At 41.3% G+C, this 16,064-nt stretch overlaps 1 protein-coding gene across 3 annotated transcripts in view; it reads left to right on the forward strand.

Annotated features, from left to right (window-relative positions):
* Positions 1 to 16,064, forward strand: part of LOC109997667 (endonuclease V) — an 80,527-nt gene that overhangs the window by 34,112 nt on the left and 30,351 nt on the right. For all 3 annotated transcript variants that reach the window (XM_029280843.2, XM_020652228.3, XM_065962676.1), the window contains exon 8: positions 5,597 to 5,667. In XM_029280843.2, coding sequence (XP_029136676.1) covers positions 5,597 to 5,653 — 57 coding nt within the window. In that variant the 3' untranslated portion in view covers positions 5,654 to 5,667. The remainder of the gene's footprint in view (positions 1 to 5,596; positions 5,668 to 16,064) is intronic.

Raw genomic sequence — 16,064 nt, forward strand, 5'->3', positions numbered from 1 at the left:
GCAGGCTTCAAATCCGACCTATGGTTCCTTGCACGCATGTCATCCCCCCCCCCTTTTAATAATTTAAAACAAATCAAACCCTCATATTTTGCTCATTTGACTCTTAACTTGCTCCACCCCATCTTTAGATTTTCATTTCAATAACAATCCAGACAGCATTTGGAGTCATTGTTCTACTGAAAACAGTTTCTGTACATTTCTGCTAAACACATCTACTGTCTACTGAATGAAAGGCAGAAACCAAACAGTATCTGAAATGCAAAGGGAGATGCTCAAACATATGATTGATGTGTATCTAGATGATCAGGGCAATGTCCTAATGGATCCAAGCAAGGTCAGGGCGGGGCAGGAGTGGCCTCAACCAGACCCTGTCAGACAGGGTTCATGCTTTTTGGGGTTCATTTTTATCGGCGCTTCATTAGGGGCAAACGTTATCATTTAACCGTATGAAATCTGCTGCTGTGGGCTTGTAATGATGTTATTAAACCCCAATCATTGCTTAAGTCATCATTTGAAACAACCTCTGTTTTTAGTTTTTTTCTCCAGGTAGCTCATGATCACTATGTGCTTGAGCTGTCAGAAACTGTGAGCTCAGAAACTGGGGTGATGCAGTTTAAATATCTTCTACCTTCTTAGACAATCTTTTGCATTAATTAGAGACACATGACATTAAGCTTTAATGATGATTTTTGTCTGGACACTTAAATGCCACAGTCCACAACTTCGCTATGCAGCAGCAATCTTTCTTTTGATAAATTATGTATTAAAAGGGACACAAGGCGAGCACTGCAAAGCATTATACAACCATTTCTCTGCCCCAGTATGCTTGTTTGTATCAAACCAACAATCTTTAACCCCGCCCTGTAAGTGATGAGCCAAGGTGTACACAGTTTAAAAAAGGAAAACAGCAAACTGTTTTTCTTTCTTTCAATTTTATCTTCAAACTCTTCGACATAATAACATGACATTTTCTACTAATCTACTTACCTAGAGGTGAGGTCAAACTGTAATTCACAGTGGTATTGTCTGGAAGGTTTAGAGAATTTGGTGAAAAGATGATTCTAAAGATTTGCATTTTTTTAATTTTGGTTAGCTTTCCAGCAGCTGCCTCTGTGATGGAAGAGTTTGGCATTTTGGAGAAATGGCTCAGGATGTCAAGAGCTGTTAAAGAAGATTGATACCAAGTCTCTCATTTCTCTACCCCAGTGAGCCAGCTGCTTGTTAGCTTGGCGTAACATAAAGACAAGAAAGAAGTGAATTCAAATCAAACAGCGCCTTGATAGCTTACAAAAATCTCTATACTCGACAAATCATCCACCGTCACATACGCATATTTATAAAAGTATTAAACTATTGTTTTAATATCATTCATTGAATCCCATCATATCATTTCAAGCCACAGTTATAAAAATTATTTAAATCATGGATCTATCAAGACTTCATTTGAGTAACTCAGTGTCAGAACAATCCTAATCCATATACCTTAAAACTTCTATAAATAGCCCATGCTTTTATTTTTTTTACTCTATGAAATGACCCTGACAGGCATCAGTACAAGGTGGGCTTTCATTATTTTTAAACAGAACTTTTTGTCCTTCTATTTAGATCCACAAACAACTTCAACACTAAATGCAAAGGGGCCTCTATTTGAGTCCTGCCTTTATTTGTAAAAATGTATGGCAACACCAGGCTAGTAAAAGGGACTGGGCCTTAAATTGGGCTGGGCATATATTTTAAGCTTTACGGTATGCGAAAAAGGATGTCAATTTGATGAAGGAATTGATTGATATTTCAATTTTGACATTGGCTTTTTACATGTTTCAACACAGTCAGTCTTATCTTTAGTGTGCAGCAGTGTTGTAGTACTTGAAATCAGTCTTTGTCTCAAGACCGGTCTCAAGACGACTTTGGAGTACACTTTTTGTGAAATATGACTAATGACTAGGGTAGGGTTAGGGTTAGGTAATGGAACTGGATGTCGGTAGGGGTACCGAAGACTCTAAAAAGTGAATAACTTTTGACAGTTTTGTCGCATGTACTCTGAATCAATGGCTACTGTTTTTGATATAGCTCGGGAACCAAAGGTCGTAGAGACTCAGGGACAACACCAGCGTGTTCGGCGTACCCGAATTGTGACAGACGGAGCAGAGTCGGATCGGCGTCTCTAGGACCTTCCGCCCATTTGAAATGAATGGGGCAAATTGGAAGTGAAAATTTGTGTTTTTGTCGAAAATGGTTCTTCCAGAAAGTACTTAGGAGCACGTTTCAGGCCATTTGGATTTGATTGGTACCTAGTCTCGGGTTCGTCTCGGAATCTAAAGCATTTTTATCAGGTCTTAGTCTCAGACTGGGCGGACTCCAGATTTCTAAATCAAGTCTGGTCAAGACCACCACTGATAGGCTAGTTTTCCAAGTCATTACTGACATTAGAAGGAAAACTCCCCTTTCTAAAAGAACACATGACTTCGATTCATTCATAATTTCATTTTAATCTCCTGTTTACGGGCACAACCTTCCCATTGTTACTGTCTAAGCGAGTGACACACCCGCTGCACACAAGATGATGATTTTTTTAATCATATTTATGGTCTTGGTCTTGACTGGGTTGATCCCTAAATGTCTTGGTCTGGTCTTAGTCTCGGAGCAATCTGGTCTCGGTTATGTCTTGGCCTTGGTTAGTGTGGTCTTGACTACAACACTAGTGTCCTTTTAGTACTCATAACCTCACATTTACATTAGTAAACTAAAAATGATTTCCTTGTCTAAAGTTTCACTGTGAAGTATTTGAGTACAAGTTATAAAAGAACCGGCTGAAGGACTCAAATTATTGCTAGCATGGCTAAACGAGTATCCATTCAATGCTATGAATGCAAAATGGACCTTTTTCCTTTTTCCTGTATTTACAGTCACATAAAATAAAATGTGTTTGTGTCTCTCAGAGGATGACAGATGAGGCACATGGCTCATTGGTATTGTGTTGTGTCTGAGAGTGTTCATGAAGGCAAACCTCAAGCTGGATTTGTCTTTATGTCCCTTAAGCAGTCTCAAAACCTGCTGCTCTGCCCCTCTGAGGTTTTCCAGCTGTTGCCTCCTCCTGGATTTTGTACTGGTTCTTTTACTGACTTGGCTGGGAGCAGCAGACTGTGCAGAGAGTTTAGCTCGTTAGCCACCGCAGGTTTAACACTGATCACCACAGAATCTTTATATGGAGAAGTCTGAACTTTATACTTTATTTCAGACCCATAGGTCCATATCGTTATAAAAACGCACAGATATATAAATACAGGACATTAACAAAAGGGTATCATCACTACATGTGATTAAAATACAAAGAGACATTTACACCAGTGTTTCCAGAAACACGAGGAATACCTTGTGTCGCTAAGTCTGGGTGGGTCAGTGACATTATAATGACATATTCTGAGTTATTTAATCTACACATAAATTTGAACATAATTTCTCAGCAGAGAATGAAATGTGGTCACATGATTAAAAACAAACATCTGACTTGCACTCGTCCATATTGGTAGGTTCAGAAATATTCTGAATGCATGATTATATGACACCTTTCATTTTAGCTTTACTATAATTGCACCACAAGTGGGCAGTATATAGGGGAGTACAGTAAGCTCTGAACAAACACATTGCCATCTTTATGATTCAACATTTTCAGCCGGCCAAGAGCTGATACACGCCTGACTTCCTGACCATCTCTAGACAATTTCAATTCTTTTAGAGCCTAAAACTTTCCAGACTTCGCTTGTACCCATGTTCCACACGTTGTCTGTGTTGGAGACCCTCTGACATCTGTGAGTAGGCTGTTTGGTTTGGGTGAGGGGATCGACGTTTAGAGAGGAGGAGGAGGACTCTTCCATATTTGCAACTATTTATGGGTTACTATCCCCATAACATGTATAAAACATTTCTGCAGTACATGAACAATAGTGGAAGACTTAATAATGGAAACTGAGGGGAGCAATAAAGAGTGCACATCGTCATCATCCCTCCTACTCACTCAGGGGGAATGTTCCAGTCTTATTACCTGTTGTGTTAACACATCACAGGGACATTTAACCAGGGGGCTTGCAGACATAAAGTCTGCATAATGTCAAGGTGAACAGAGTCACACATTTGTGTTTTTGTGTGTGCTGTTTTGTGTATAAGTTTTATTTTTTGGCTTTACTTTCATTGGTACAAATGTGTCCTCTTCCATAACACACACACACACACACACACATGCACATGCTACATGCGGTCGAGTCCGCGTCCCCAAATCGGAGAACTACACAGAGAACATGAAAACAACGCGGCTTCTTTTGAGTCATTTTAGCTCCAAGTCTACGCCTCATAACCCATTTCAAATGAACCCAATGATACATACATGCCCAGAATTCTGGATTTTTGTCTTGAACCGTGCCATCAACATGCACACATACTAACCCAGACAGGTCCTTTCCAGTAATTCCCATCTTAATGACATAACCAGCATGAGATGACAGTGTGGGGCAGTTTGATCACAGGAGAACATCTTTATGAACTCAAACAGCTTCACTGATTTAAAGCATTGATCAAAAGCTCCTGTGTGTCTTCTGTTTGATGCTGTTAGAAGTTGAAAGCACAAATTGGCCCAAATGTTATCTAACTGAACCTTTTTTTTTTTTTTTCCCATTCACTGCGGGACTTCTGATCCAGGATCTGTGCAGAAAATAGTGTTTTTTTAATTCCTCAAACAATATCAAATTCCAGTTTATAGAGGACACTGCTCATGCACATTAAGTATACAAGCACTGCAGAGTATGCAGGCCAGCCATCAAATCATTTAGTCTGATATAAATGATTGGACAGCTGAATATTTAGCTTAAGTTTTTGATTCATTGATGGTTGTTTGGTTGAAAAGAAGATTTAATGTATGTACACTTGCCTCCAAGGTGAAATGACTGTTCCTGCTGTGATTTGTGAAACATTATTTATGAGTACACTCCCTGATGAATCGATGTTACATTTTAATACACGGTCCACTTTTAGCAACTGTCACTTTTACTAAGCGTCTTATCTACATAGAGAGACTTTAGGTTTTGTCTTAAACCACAATAAGTAAGGGAGTTATACACAACAACTGTTCAGAATAATGTTCAATTTTTATAATTTCTGAAGTCACAGGCCGGATCACACAAGGGGTTTTCAGAAGCTGGGACCCGAGGAGGGCCGCTGTGATATATCCTACTGATGTTCAGAAGGCAGTGTTGCCTCAAAAACATTTGTACAAACTGTGTTACACAAGGGTTTATCTTGTTTGTCAGATTTGGCAGCAAACAGAAGAGCGTTGGTTTGTTCTGTGTAAACTCAGCATCAAGGCACTTCATTTTAATTTCAGACTTGAGAAGACCGCGTTCAGTGTGTGTGTGAGGGGGCTCTGCTCTCACAAAGTTGAGAAACTGAAAACTGTTTTATGACAACTTGTTAAATGTTGAATATCTTCCTCACATTCTCTCTCTCTCTCTCTCTCTCTCTCTCTCTCTCTCTCTCTCTCTCTCTCTCTCTCTCGCCTTTTCCCTCCCTGCCTCCCTCACTCCTCCTCCTTCTCCTCTTTTCACAGGCTGACTGTCGCTCCAGGGAATACCTTCGCATACACTTCCCAGCTGTGGATACATGAATCAAAAAAATGAGGTAAGTGACAAAATACATCACACACAAGTGTGTTCTCACAGTAAACACACACACACACACACACACACACACACACACACACACACACACACACACACACACTCAAACTGGCACAGGTAACTTGTGTGTTACCTTGGCGCACAGTGAGAGAGGAGTGGTTCACACAGTCTCAAAATAGTCTCAGAAGCCAGAGTGAGTGACTCATGGAGGACTTTCCTCAAATCCTAAAGTAAAGTGTGCTTTGCTGGTACAAAGCCGAATCATTCTCATCGTATTTGCTGTTTAAATTAAGTCCATTGTTTTTTCTTCAGAAAATTACTTCCTTCTGCCTAATTAGCTTGAGCTCAGTGTGGACATAGGAAAAATGAAACAAGAAAATAGTTAAAGCAATTCTATTTTGGGTCATCTAAAAAAAAAAAAAAAGAGCTATTCATCTGGTGTTGTGAAGATCCTGAGTTGAAACTGGAAAGTGCCTGAAACCTGCATTTTTGTCTAATGGCCAACATGGGGTTGCAAAAAGAAATCTGATTGTCTGAAAAAAGAACGGAAATTGATTTACTTCTAGATTTTCCTAAAAAATGTATGATCCCATTCCCTGCTTTTTATTTCTAAATACAGTAAAGCCGTTTTCACATATGCACTCTGGATAATATCTAGATATTTACAGGAGTACCGCTCTGGAGATTATCCAGACCTAGCTGTTCACATATGCTCCTCACAGCGGGGGACTAACCGTCAGAGGGGAGGGGGGGCGGGGGGTCTCCTGAGGTAAGACGTGACGTAAATAAACAACGCAGAAGTAGCGGCTGAAGCAACAGAGTCCACTACACGACGTTATAATGAGAATATTTGTCTTTATATCAATGCTATGTGTAATCCAATGGAATGACAACATCCACAAAAGAGAGGAGAACAACATACTGAGGAACAGAAAACAGAATGCAGACGTTTAATTAGAGCACGGAGATCGTAGAGGTTGCGTGCAGACACTTTAAACAGTCACTATATATAAACGTCATTCTCTTTCTATTGGCTCGAGTTGAAATCTCCAGAGTATATTCTGCCACGTTCAGACATCAACTCACTCGGACTTTCTGCAGATAAAATACTAGAGGTCTGGAGGAGAAACTCCAGGTAAAGTCCGGGCGACAAATGCAGCTGTCTGCGTTCACACATAACCTAAACCCTTTTCAAGCCAAATCTCCAGAGTTTCTCAGGAGATTTCCTTATGTGTGAAAAGGGTTTATGATTGTTGATCGTATGACTTCTAAAGTAGATGGCACGCATTGTGAATGGAAAAAGGATGGACAACTGGGTTCCACATTTTCTCCGTTTAAACTGAAATTTATCCAGGCTGGCCACACACACAAAGAAAAACATTATGACAAAACGTCTTCCATCCATTGTCAAGACAATGATATGTACAAGTCAAACATCTTAAATTTAAACAAAACATATATAGAAGAAATACATCATGTACATTCCCCTTTCTTTTACTTGAACTTTAAACAGAAAACTCAAGCTTTATACATGAATTTGTTTTTATTCAAGTCAAAGTTATATCAGTTACAGTGATTAACTTTTATTAACTGCTTTTATTAAATGCTATCTCGGGAGAACACACGTTTATCTTAGTGGCAACCGATTTATATCACTTTTTAAATCCAGCTATTTGCATAGTGTGAAACAGTGAGGTAGAAATATCTGTTTGTGTGTTCTTCAGATTCTCAGCTGTTATATAGACTGGCTGTTGTTTATCACTTTTCTTCTTCTACTGCTTTTTATCCCTATTTTGAGTCGTGTATGTGCGTCTGAGTATTCGTTTGAAGAACAACTACATAGAACTACACAAACATCTTTGCTGCTGTTTGGTTTGAATTTGTAGGTCATACAGAGGCATCAATATCAAATTGTACGTGTTTCATAACCGGTTAAAACACTCCCATTGATATGACTTATCTCATAAATAGTGTATGTTTACACTGAATCCACAGGTTCTTGTTTTTACAGTGTAAGGTGCTTGTTTTGTTCATTTTGCTTGAGCTTTGTCAACTCCTGTATCAGTTGAGATTTGAGAGGTGGTGAGCTCCTGACATTGGTTTGGATTAATTTAATGCTCATAGAGGTTTGAATCCAGGCATCCTGTCTCAGTAACTGTCCATGCAGGATGGAGGCAAATCTTAAGAGCCTTTGACAGGTTCTCTGCTATATCCAAGGGGTGCTGACAGGCCAGGGGGGGAGCAAAGGACACCCGAGGTCAAGCAGAGAAACACAGGCAGAGAGAGGGAGAAGGAACGAAGAGCAAAGAGAAAAAGCCTTTGATCCTGTGATTCTTATCTGAAATAACAAGCAGAGCGGCGCAGTCCAAACCTACCTCCCTCATTACTGATCAAAGCTGCTGACCGTTATCATATACAGAAGATTCCATATCTCAATCATCATTCTCTCTCTCACCCTCCAAAGTATCTTCAAACGTGCACAGAATCCCACATCGAGGAATCGACCTGCGGCTGCTTGTGGGAGCTCACACTCACAGGTTTGTTCACAGCTGCTCACACGCAGCCACACAAGGGTTGGTGCACTCTCACTTCCCTCAGCGCGCCCCACTGGGGGAACATAATGGGATGTCCGTGTTCATCCACTCAGAAGCTCCCTGACGCTGTGAATCCTCTGAGCGCGCTCCTCTCTTTGATCAGCCTTTTCTACAAAGAGACTGAGACAGGGAGGGAGGCTTTGTGCTGAGCAAGGCGAGGCTGTAGAAGGTTCCTCTAGGCCTTAACCCAGCTTTACCCTCTCAGTCATTCACAGACCGCAGGCACATACGAGCTGACGCACAGGAGCTCCGCAGCTGAACACTTCAGGCATGTGATCCCTTAACTGACACAACAGCAGAACTTTAACTTGTTTCTCTGCTGTATCCCTTTAACTTGTTTCTGTGTTGTATCATTATCACCGAGACAGGACTATTTAGGTAGGTTTGGTTAGCTTAGTAAGCTCGGTTCAAACATAACTAACTTATTTTAAGTATTTCTGTGACTTTTTTTTTTTTACATACTTTATTAATCCTTTAAGAAATTCTGGTTTAACTCGGTTCTTTCAAAGACATGCACAAACAGGACCTGTATGTCAGAGCTGCTAAACACTGCTACAAAGGGAGTGCACCAGAGGGGGCTGCCTTGCTCAAGGGCACCTTGGCAGTACTTGGGAAGTGCCCTGGCACCTCTCCAAGCACCAGAACCTTTATCTGTATTTTTTGTCCACAAAACCAGTACTTGAACCGGCGACCCTCCAGTTCCCAACCCAAGTCCCTACGGACTAAGCTACTGCCGCCTCTACAATTCTACAGTTCTATTCTACAATTCACTTAGCAGACGCTTTTATCCAAAGCGACGTACATCAGAGAGTAAGTACAACACAAGCAAGGATCTAGAAAAAAGGGAACAATGTCAGTAAGAGCAAACGATCAGCTTTGAGTCTGATTGGACACACAGGTGCTGACAGGAAGTGACCAGAGGCAAAGCACAACATTGAGGGCAGTTCTTGAGAGCTCTAATCAGTATAGAAACCATCTTATAAGTCGACGTTATCAAACAAAAACCATCGTATCAATAATATGGAGACCATCATCATTAAGTTAGTAGGTATTCAGGAAAGAGCTGGGTCTTTAGCTTTTTCTTAAAGGTGCAGAGGGACTCTGCAGATTGAATGGAGTTTGGAAGTTCATTCCACCACCGGGGGGCGACAGAGGAGAAGAGTCTAGTCAGAGACTTAGGACCCTGTTGTGAAGGTTGGATCAGACGCCTTTCATTGGCAGAGCGTAGTGGGCGGGAGGGAGTGTAGACCTGGATGAGAGAGTTAAAGTAAGGAGAAGCCGTTTTTGTTGCTGTTCCGACTCACAGAGATGTGCGCTCCAAGGACAACATCTCTTTGACTGGCCCTGTTCAGAAAGGTCAGTGTGGTGGACCAAGCCACGTTCTAATAAGTGGTTGGCAGTTCGATTCTTTGGCTCCTGCAGTCAACATGTTGGCCCTTTAGCAAGACACCAAACCCCAAATTGCTTACAAAGGCAACCCGGCGACCTCAGTGACATCAGTGTGTGTATGTGTTTATGAGATTAGAAGAGAAATTCAAACAATGCACCACCAAATTTTTAAGGGGTCTACAAATCTATGCAGTAAACCTAATGTTATGAATCTCTTACTGAAAAACATCTCTGACTGTTGTTTTAAATCTATCCATTTACCAGTCAAACCATTTGTATTATAGTAACTCAATCGCAAAAGGACAGAAAGTCTCCCAACATAAGTAAACTATGAGATGATTCAGATTTCCCCTCATGTTTTTGAGGATTAAATCATCAGAACAACCAATCCAACACCGGATCACTTCCTGACTGGTAACCTAGGACTTTGCATAGCAGCCTTTGACATCACTCTGTAAAAGGGTGAATGTTGACATGTAGTGTGAAGTGCTTTCAGTGGTCAAAAGGGGAGTGAAATTGTAGGCCATTTACCACTTACTGTATTAATTCAGACCGCTCGTTCTCAGATCTTAAGTTGTTTCTTCAACCAGATGTTTAGCCCGTAAAGTCTTTATATGTGATTTTTCACACTTAAATATAATAGAAATCAAGTGTATCCTCTGAAAATAACTCTGTGAGTCATGACTGTCTACAATGGGTGTAACACCTGAGTCCCACTGTCAGTTTGTTTACATCGCCAGGACGGCCGGCTGACTCCTCCCCTCGTGTATAAAAGTTGTTTAATTGAGGGACTAGAGAAAAGAAGAATAACATACTGTACTCACTGCTTAACTGTGTTTCTAGATCACGCTCATTTCAGGTAAATTTACATGCAGTGTGAAGATACCAGCATAATAAAGATCGCTAGCATTAGCATGCTAACACAACAATGCAGCGTGAGTTGTTTTGGTTTCATGCTGGTGCTCAAGGGCGACATCTGCTGGATCAAAAAATGGCATATAAAGACTTTAAGGAAGAAAAAATGCCATCTTAAGTGCTCATGTTTTGCACATATTACATTTTTTTAGGGTTACAGTTACTGTAAAAAGTACTTTTAAAAGTAAAGTAAAAGTATTTTTTGATGTTTTGCACAAAGGATTTAAGACCAGATCACTCACTGAAGGACTTTGTAGGTTTCTTTCCTGTAAATCATTTCACCTCTCTGTTTTGCCCCAGATCTTCCCCATGGGCTGCGTTTGTGTGCAGCCAGGAAAAGTTACATTAACTTGTTTTCAGACAGGTTATTAGCGCTGTGTGATTTAAGACACTTTTTCTCGTCAAGACAGAATAAGAAGGGGGGAGGGAGGCGGGGAATCAGTCTTCACTGTAGCTCCAAGCTCTACATTACCAGGCTGAACTCATTCTAGTTTTCACCTGCAGATCTCAGACAGCGGACTGAGGTGTGTGGGTCCCTGGGTGGGAGAGGAAGAGAAATAGAGTTTCTGTCAGAGTGAGAAGAGGACGACATGAAAGTATAGGAGCAGCAGGAGAGGAGATGAAGAGATACGAGAAGAGGAGGGAAACAGCAGGGGCGCAGGGGGAGGGAGGGAAAGAGCATGAGAGGGGGGAAATCAATGTCAGTGTAGGAGAGAATGAAAGGAGTCGAGGCAAGAGATAAAAACTTATCAGTGATGACGTGATTTCACTGATACCAAAAATAAGAAAAACTTACAACTGGTCTTTGTTGTTTTATAGGGAAGATTGCACTTGCTTTAGTTCATTTTGTTGTCTCTTTATATGACCTGTACTTGTATAATTAGAGTTTAAATGCAGGGGACCTACGCTGCTGAGCTATTGCTGGATTACAGCAATAAACTCTAATCTCTGTATTGAATAGACAAGAGATATCTATCTACAGGGATCAGGGATCAAACAATGTGCTAAAGAGAGAGATGAATGGCCTGGTGCTGAAAGGTTGTCCTTGAGGAAGACGTTTGCATGGTGTGTTAATCACTTCACAATCACAATAAATGTGTTTTTACATGTAAATGAATGACTGTTATATTTTCATATCCTGTGTAAAAATGTATCCAGAAATCCTCATTTAACTAAATGTGACAGGTTGTCTCATGAATGCTATTAGCTCATTTAAAAAGAGAAAGTATTTGTGAAATGTCTCACCCCTTCTGGTCAAGGCAGATGGCCGTCTACAAATAAGTCTGGTTCGACTTGAGTTTTCGACCTGTCAAAGGGAAGTTTGCCCTCGCCATGCTGTTGCCGATCGCTTGCTCATGTTCGATTCATTTTCAGAATCAGAATCAGAATAAACGTCTCCCTAAACAATACAACAAAAGAAAGTTGAGTATAGACCTGCTCTTCATGTAAAGTTTTTATATTTTTTGATATGTAGGTAAAAAATTGGGGCGCAGGTGGCCTATTGGTTAGTACACACCCCCCATGTGTGGAGGCTGTAGTTTTCCAGACATGCGGCCTGGCCTCAGGTCTGACCTGTGGCTCGTTTCCCACCTGACATTCCCCACTCTCTCTCTCTGCCCTGTTTCTGACTCTATCCACTGTCTTGTCTCTAAAATAAAGGCGTCTAAAGGCCAAAAATAAAAAAAAGAATTGATGAAATTGAAACATAAGATGATATGGTGTCTTTATTATGTACAAGTTTTTTTATTTACCACTTATTCACCTTCATCCCATTCACTCCCAAACTATGTGATTATTTCATTCAACTTCATGCTGTTATACAAACTTAAGTGCCCTTTTAAATAACATTTCTAAAATGTCAACCAAAATGTTGTGGAGACGGTTTGACAGATGATCTCCCTTGGGAGCAGACGCTCTCATTAAAAAGTTAGAGTTCTACAAGGACACAGCTTGTTGCTGCAGGAATTCTTTGGCTAAGAATTAACTGAAGGACTGATCAGCAGAGGCGATGAAGGTTACATCAACCCCCCCCCCCCCCCCCCAACCCCCCACACACACACACACACACACACCGTCTTGTTCTTACCTCTCAGAAACTCCAAATTCTCCCATTTGTGTCGGAACTTTATCGAAGCTCCACACCTCATCTCAACTCACATCAGGGGAGTTCAGTTTAACCACTTTTGGTAAATTGATTGATGAAACAATGCAGATCTTGCTTTCTGCAAACAATGGGACGGTGGCTGTGGCTCAGTAGGTAGAGTCGGTCATCTCACAACCAGAAGGTCAGGGTTTGATCCCCAGCTACTGCAGCCACGTCCAGTGTGTCTTTGGACAAGGCCCCCATCCCTGCTGCTTCGTTGGCAGCGTATAAATGTTTGTGTTCTCATGGTCACTGTATTTTGTCACACCTCATTTTTTTGATTCATGTATCCACAGCTGGGAAGTGTATGCGAAGGTATTCCCTGGAGCGACAGTCAGCCTGTGAAAAGAGGAGAAGGAGGAGGAGTGAGGGAGGCAGGGAGGGAAAAGGCGAGAGAGAGACAGAGAGAGAGAGGGAGAGAGAAAGAGGGAGAGGGACAGAGAGAGAGACAGAGGGAGAGAGAGAGACAGAGGGAGAGAGGGAGAGGGACAGAGAGACAGAGGGAGAGAGAGATAGAGAGAAATGTGAGGAAGATATTCAACATTTAACAAGTTGTCATAAAACAGTTTTCAGTTTCTTTGCACTTTGTGAGAGTAAAGCCTCCTCACACACACTGAACACGGTCTTCTCAAGTCTGAAATTAAATTAAATTAGTGTGTGTGTGTGTGTGTGTGTTAGGTTGTGTGGCTCAATAGTGTGTCCTGTAGGACTGTAGCCTCTGGCAGGTACCGGGCCTTGACTGACCCAGACTGAAGCAGAAAGCTCTGATGCCAACTCTGCTTCTCAGGGACAGTAAATAAAACATGTGCAGGTGACTCAGGGGCACCAAACTTTAATCATATATTTTTTTCCTCTTCATCTATCGGTGGCCCTCTGTCACTTTGTTCTCCCCCTCTTGTTATTTCTTTTACACACATACACAGCAAAGAAAGCCAAATTGAAAGCAGAGAATTACAGAAAAGGTTGAAAGTTGTATTGACTTCCTTACCTTGCCTTCTTAACAACACTTTGGGTGAAAGAACGTTCATTTTACACCTAAATGAAGCTTTCTGTCTGAGGATGCAGTGTGCACCACGCCTGCCACAGGGAGCAGAGCAGGCGGCCCCAGCTGGGCAACATGTCCGATGTGTCCTTGGGCAAGAGACTTAACCCTGAATTGCTCCCGCTGATTCGGTGGCGGTGTATGAATGGGATTAGTTACTTCTGATGGTCTCACTACATAGCGATGACTACCATCAGTGTGTGAATGTGTATGAATGGGTGGGTGTGACATGCAGTGTAAAAGCGCTTTGAGTAGTTGGAAGACTAGAAAAGCGCTATATAAGCTCAAGTCCATTTACCATTTACCATAGTCAGGAAAGTAGCCTTGACTCCAGCACAATTTATCTGTCCACCAATAAGAAGAGAGCCCAGCCTTTCATCTGTTAAGAAGCAGAAATAAGTAGCAAAGAAGAAGAAGCGGTGTGTTCATGAAATCCTCAGTCCTAGATGAACATTTTTTAACGACCTTGAGCTGCCCTAAGCTCGGCGCGGCGCACCATCCTATATCTGAAGGAGCCTTAATACTCACTTATTTCATAGCACAATACTTTCAAATTGATCTTCTCTTCGAAGTAGTTTCAACTCCTTTTTCCTCAGAAGCTTTAGAAGCTAAATTGTCCCCTGAGTGGCTTTGCTGTAGTCAAACTTCTTTTCAGTTTTTGCAGTTGGTAACTTGCAAAGTTAAGCGCTCAAAGTTCAAAACGAGCTTGAGAACATACTGTAGGGAAGCATTTAGCAGCTTCAGAGGTCTCCCTGAGAGGTCCATGAAGATTAAAACGGCTCACATCAGATCAGGTGGCAAAAAAAGCCAACTCCCAAAAAATGCTAATGTGTAAATATATAAACCAAAAGCAATATGATCTAAGGCCTCACTTTGTCACTTGTGCTTTAAGTTGCTTTTCAGCGTTTTGTAGTATGTTCCGTCAAAACATGTCCAAAATATTCTGACTAGTGCTGCTTCAGTACCATCTCATGAGAGAGTTCATTTTTTCCTCTAAAGTTTAATTTTGTTGTAAATCCATACTTTTAGCCAATAGAGCTGGCAGCTTTTTTGGAAAGTCTTCTAACACATGAAGAATCAGTTAATCCTGGCAGTATCCAGTCAAGCTGTTTTATATGCTGTGTTTGCTGACTATATAACTGCAGTGAGGAAGCCATAGCTTGCAGTTAGAAAAGGCTTTTCTTTTCTCTCAGATATCCCTGAATCCTTTGCTTAAAAACCCTTACATCACATCCTGTAATTTAAAAGTCACTGCATCATAGCAGCTGGCTCTACGGTTTCTCCCACCATTTGTCTTCTTGTTCTCTCTCTCTGTGCATGATCATAAAACAGCAAACGCTCCTTGTTCAATCTGATGTCTAAATCGAAGCAGGGGTAACGATAAAGCTATTTGTCTCTGCTTATAAACTCCCCCAGCTGTTCCCTCTTTTCTTCTCCTGACTCCTTTTATTCCAAACCCTCCTTCTTTAACATCTCCATTTGTTTTTTCCTCATTTGTTCCACTTTCATTGGCTTGTCTTTATCAAATCATTTTGTTTTTTATGCTCTCATTTTTCTCTAATCTCCTCTGCATGACTACTCTCTTAATTGGCAGTAAGATTAAATCATTGGCCCATTCTGCTTTTTTCGGGATATAAACAGATGGAGATATTCATTTTTTTTGAACTAGTGAAGGATAACTTTCAGCCAAGAGGGGCTTTTTTGTAATTAATTGACCCTTCGGCATCTATATTAATCATGTTTTCTTCCTTCTTTGCTGCTTTAGCTGCTGATTATTTCTTGACCCTCTGTTGATGCGTCTTCCCTTACATGTCTTCCTCCCAGCGGAGAGAGCTTCACAGTGTGCCTGGGGCAGCTGCAGACATCGAGTGGGGGGAACACACAGTACAGGAACAGTGTGTTTGTGTGTACAGTATCTGTGTGTATTTGTGTGTTTATGCATTGAAGTGAGGAACCAAGGGGAGATAGGATGAGATGAAAGGTCAAAAAGTTTCCTGAGGGGTTTTATGTGCACGCGAAGGGCTGATTTAGAGGTTTGACTGCACCGATGATGGTGTGGAAGTAAAAGAGTGGGTTTGAGCAAAGTGGGTGAATTGACAGGGCATCATTGGACTGTCAAAGAGTTTCGCTCCTTGTTCATTCCTTGTTTCTATCGGCATTCTGTCATCTGTTTCCACAGCAACAGAGATACAAATTACATAGGAAAAAGAGAAATGTGCACGTTTCACATTTGCAGGGCAAACCCTTAAAGCTGCGAGGAGCAGGAGGTAGGAGGGTTGCTGAGGGAGTTGATACGTGATGTGGAAGTCTGCAAA

The sequence above is a fragment of the Labrus bergylta genome, chromosome 1, assembly GCF_963930695.1.
Source record: "Labrus bergylta chromosome 1, fLabBer1.1, whole genome shotgun sequence".
Classification (NCBI taxonomy): Eukaryota; Metazoa; Chordata; class Actinopteri; order Labriformes; family Labridae; genus Labrus; species Labrus bergylta.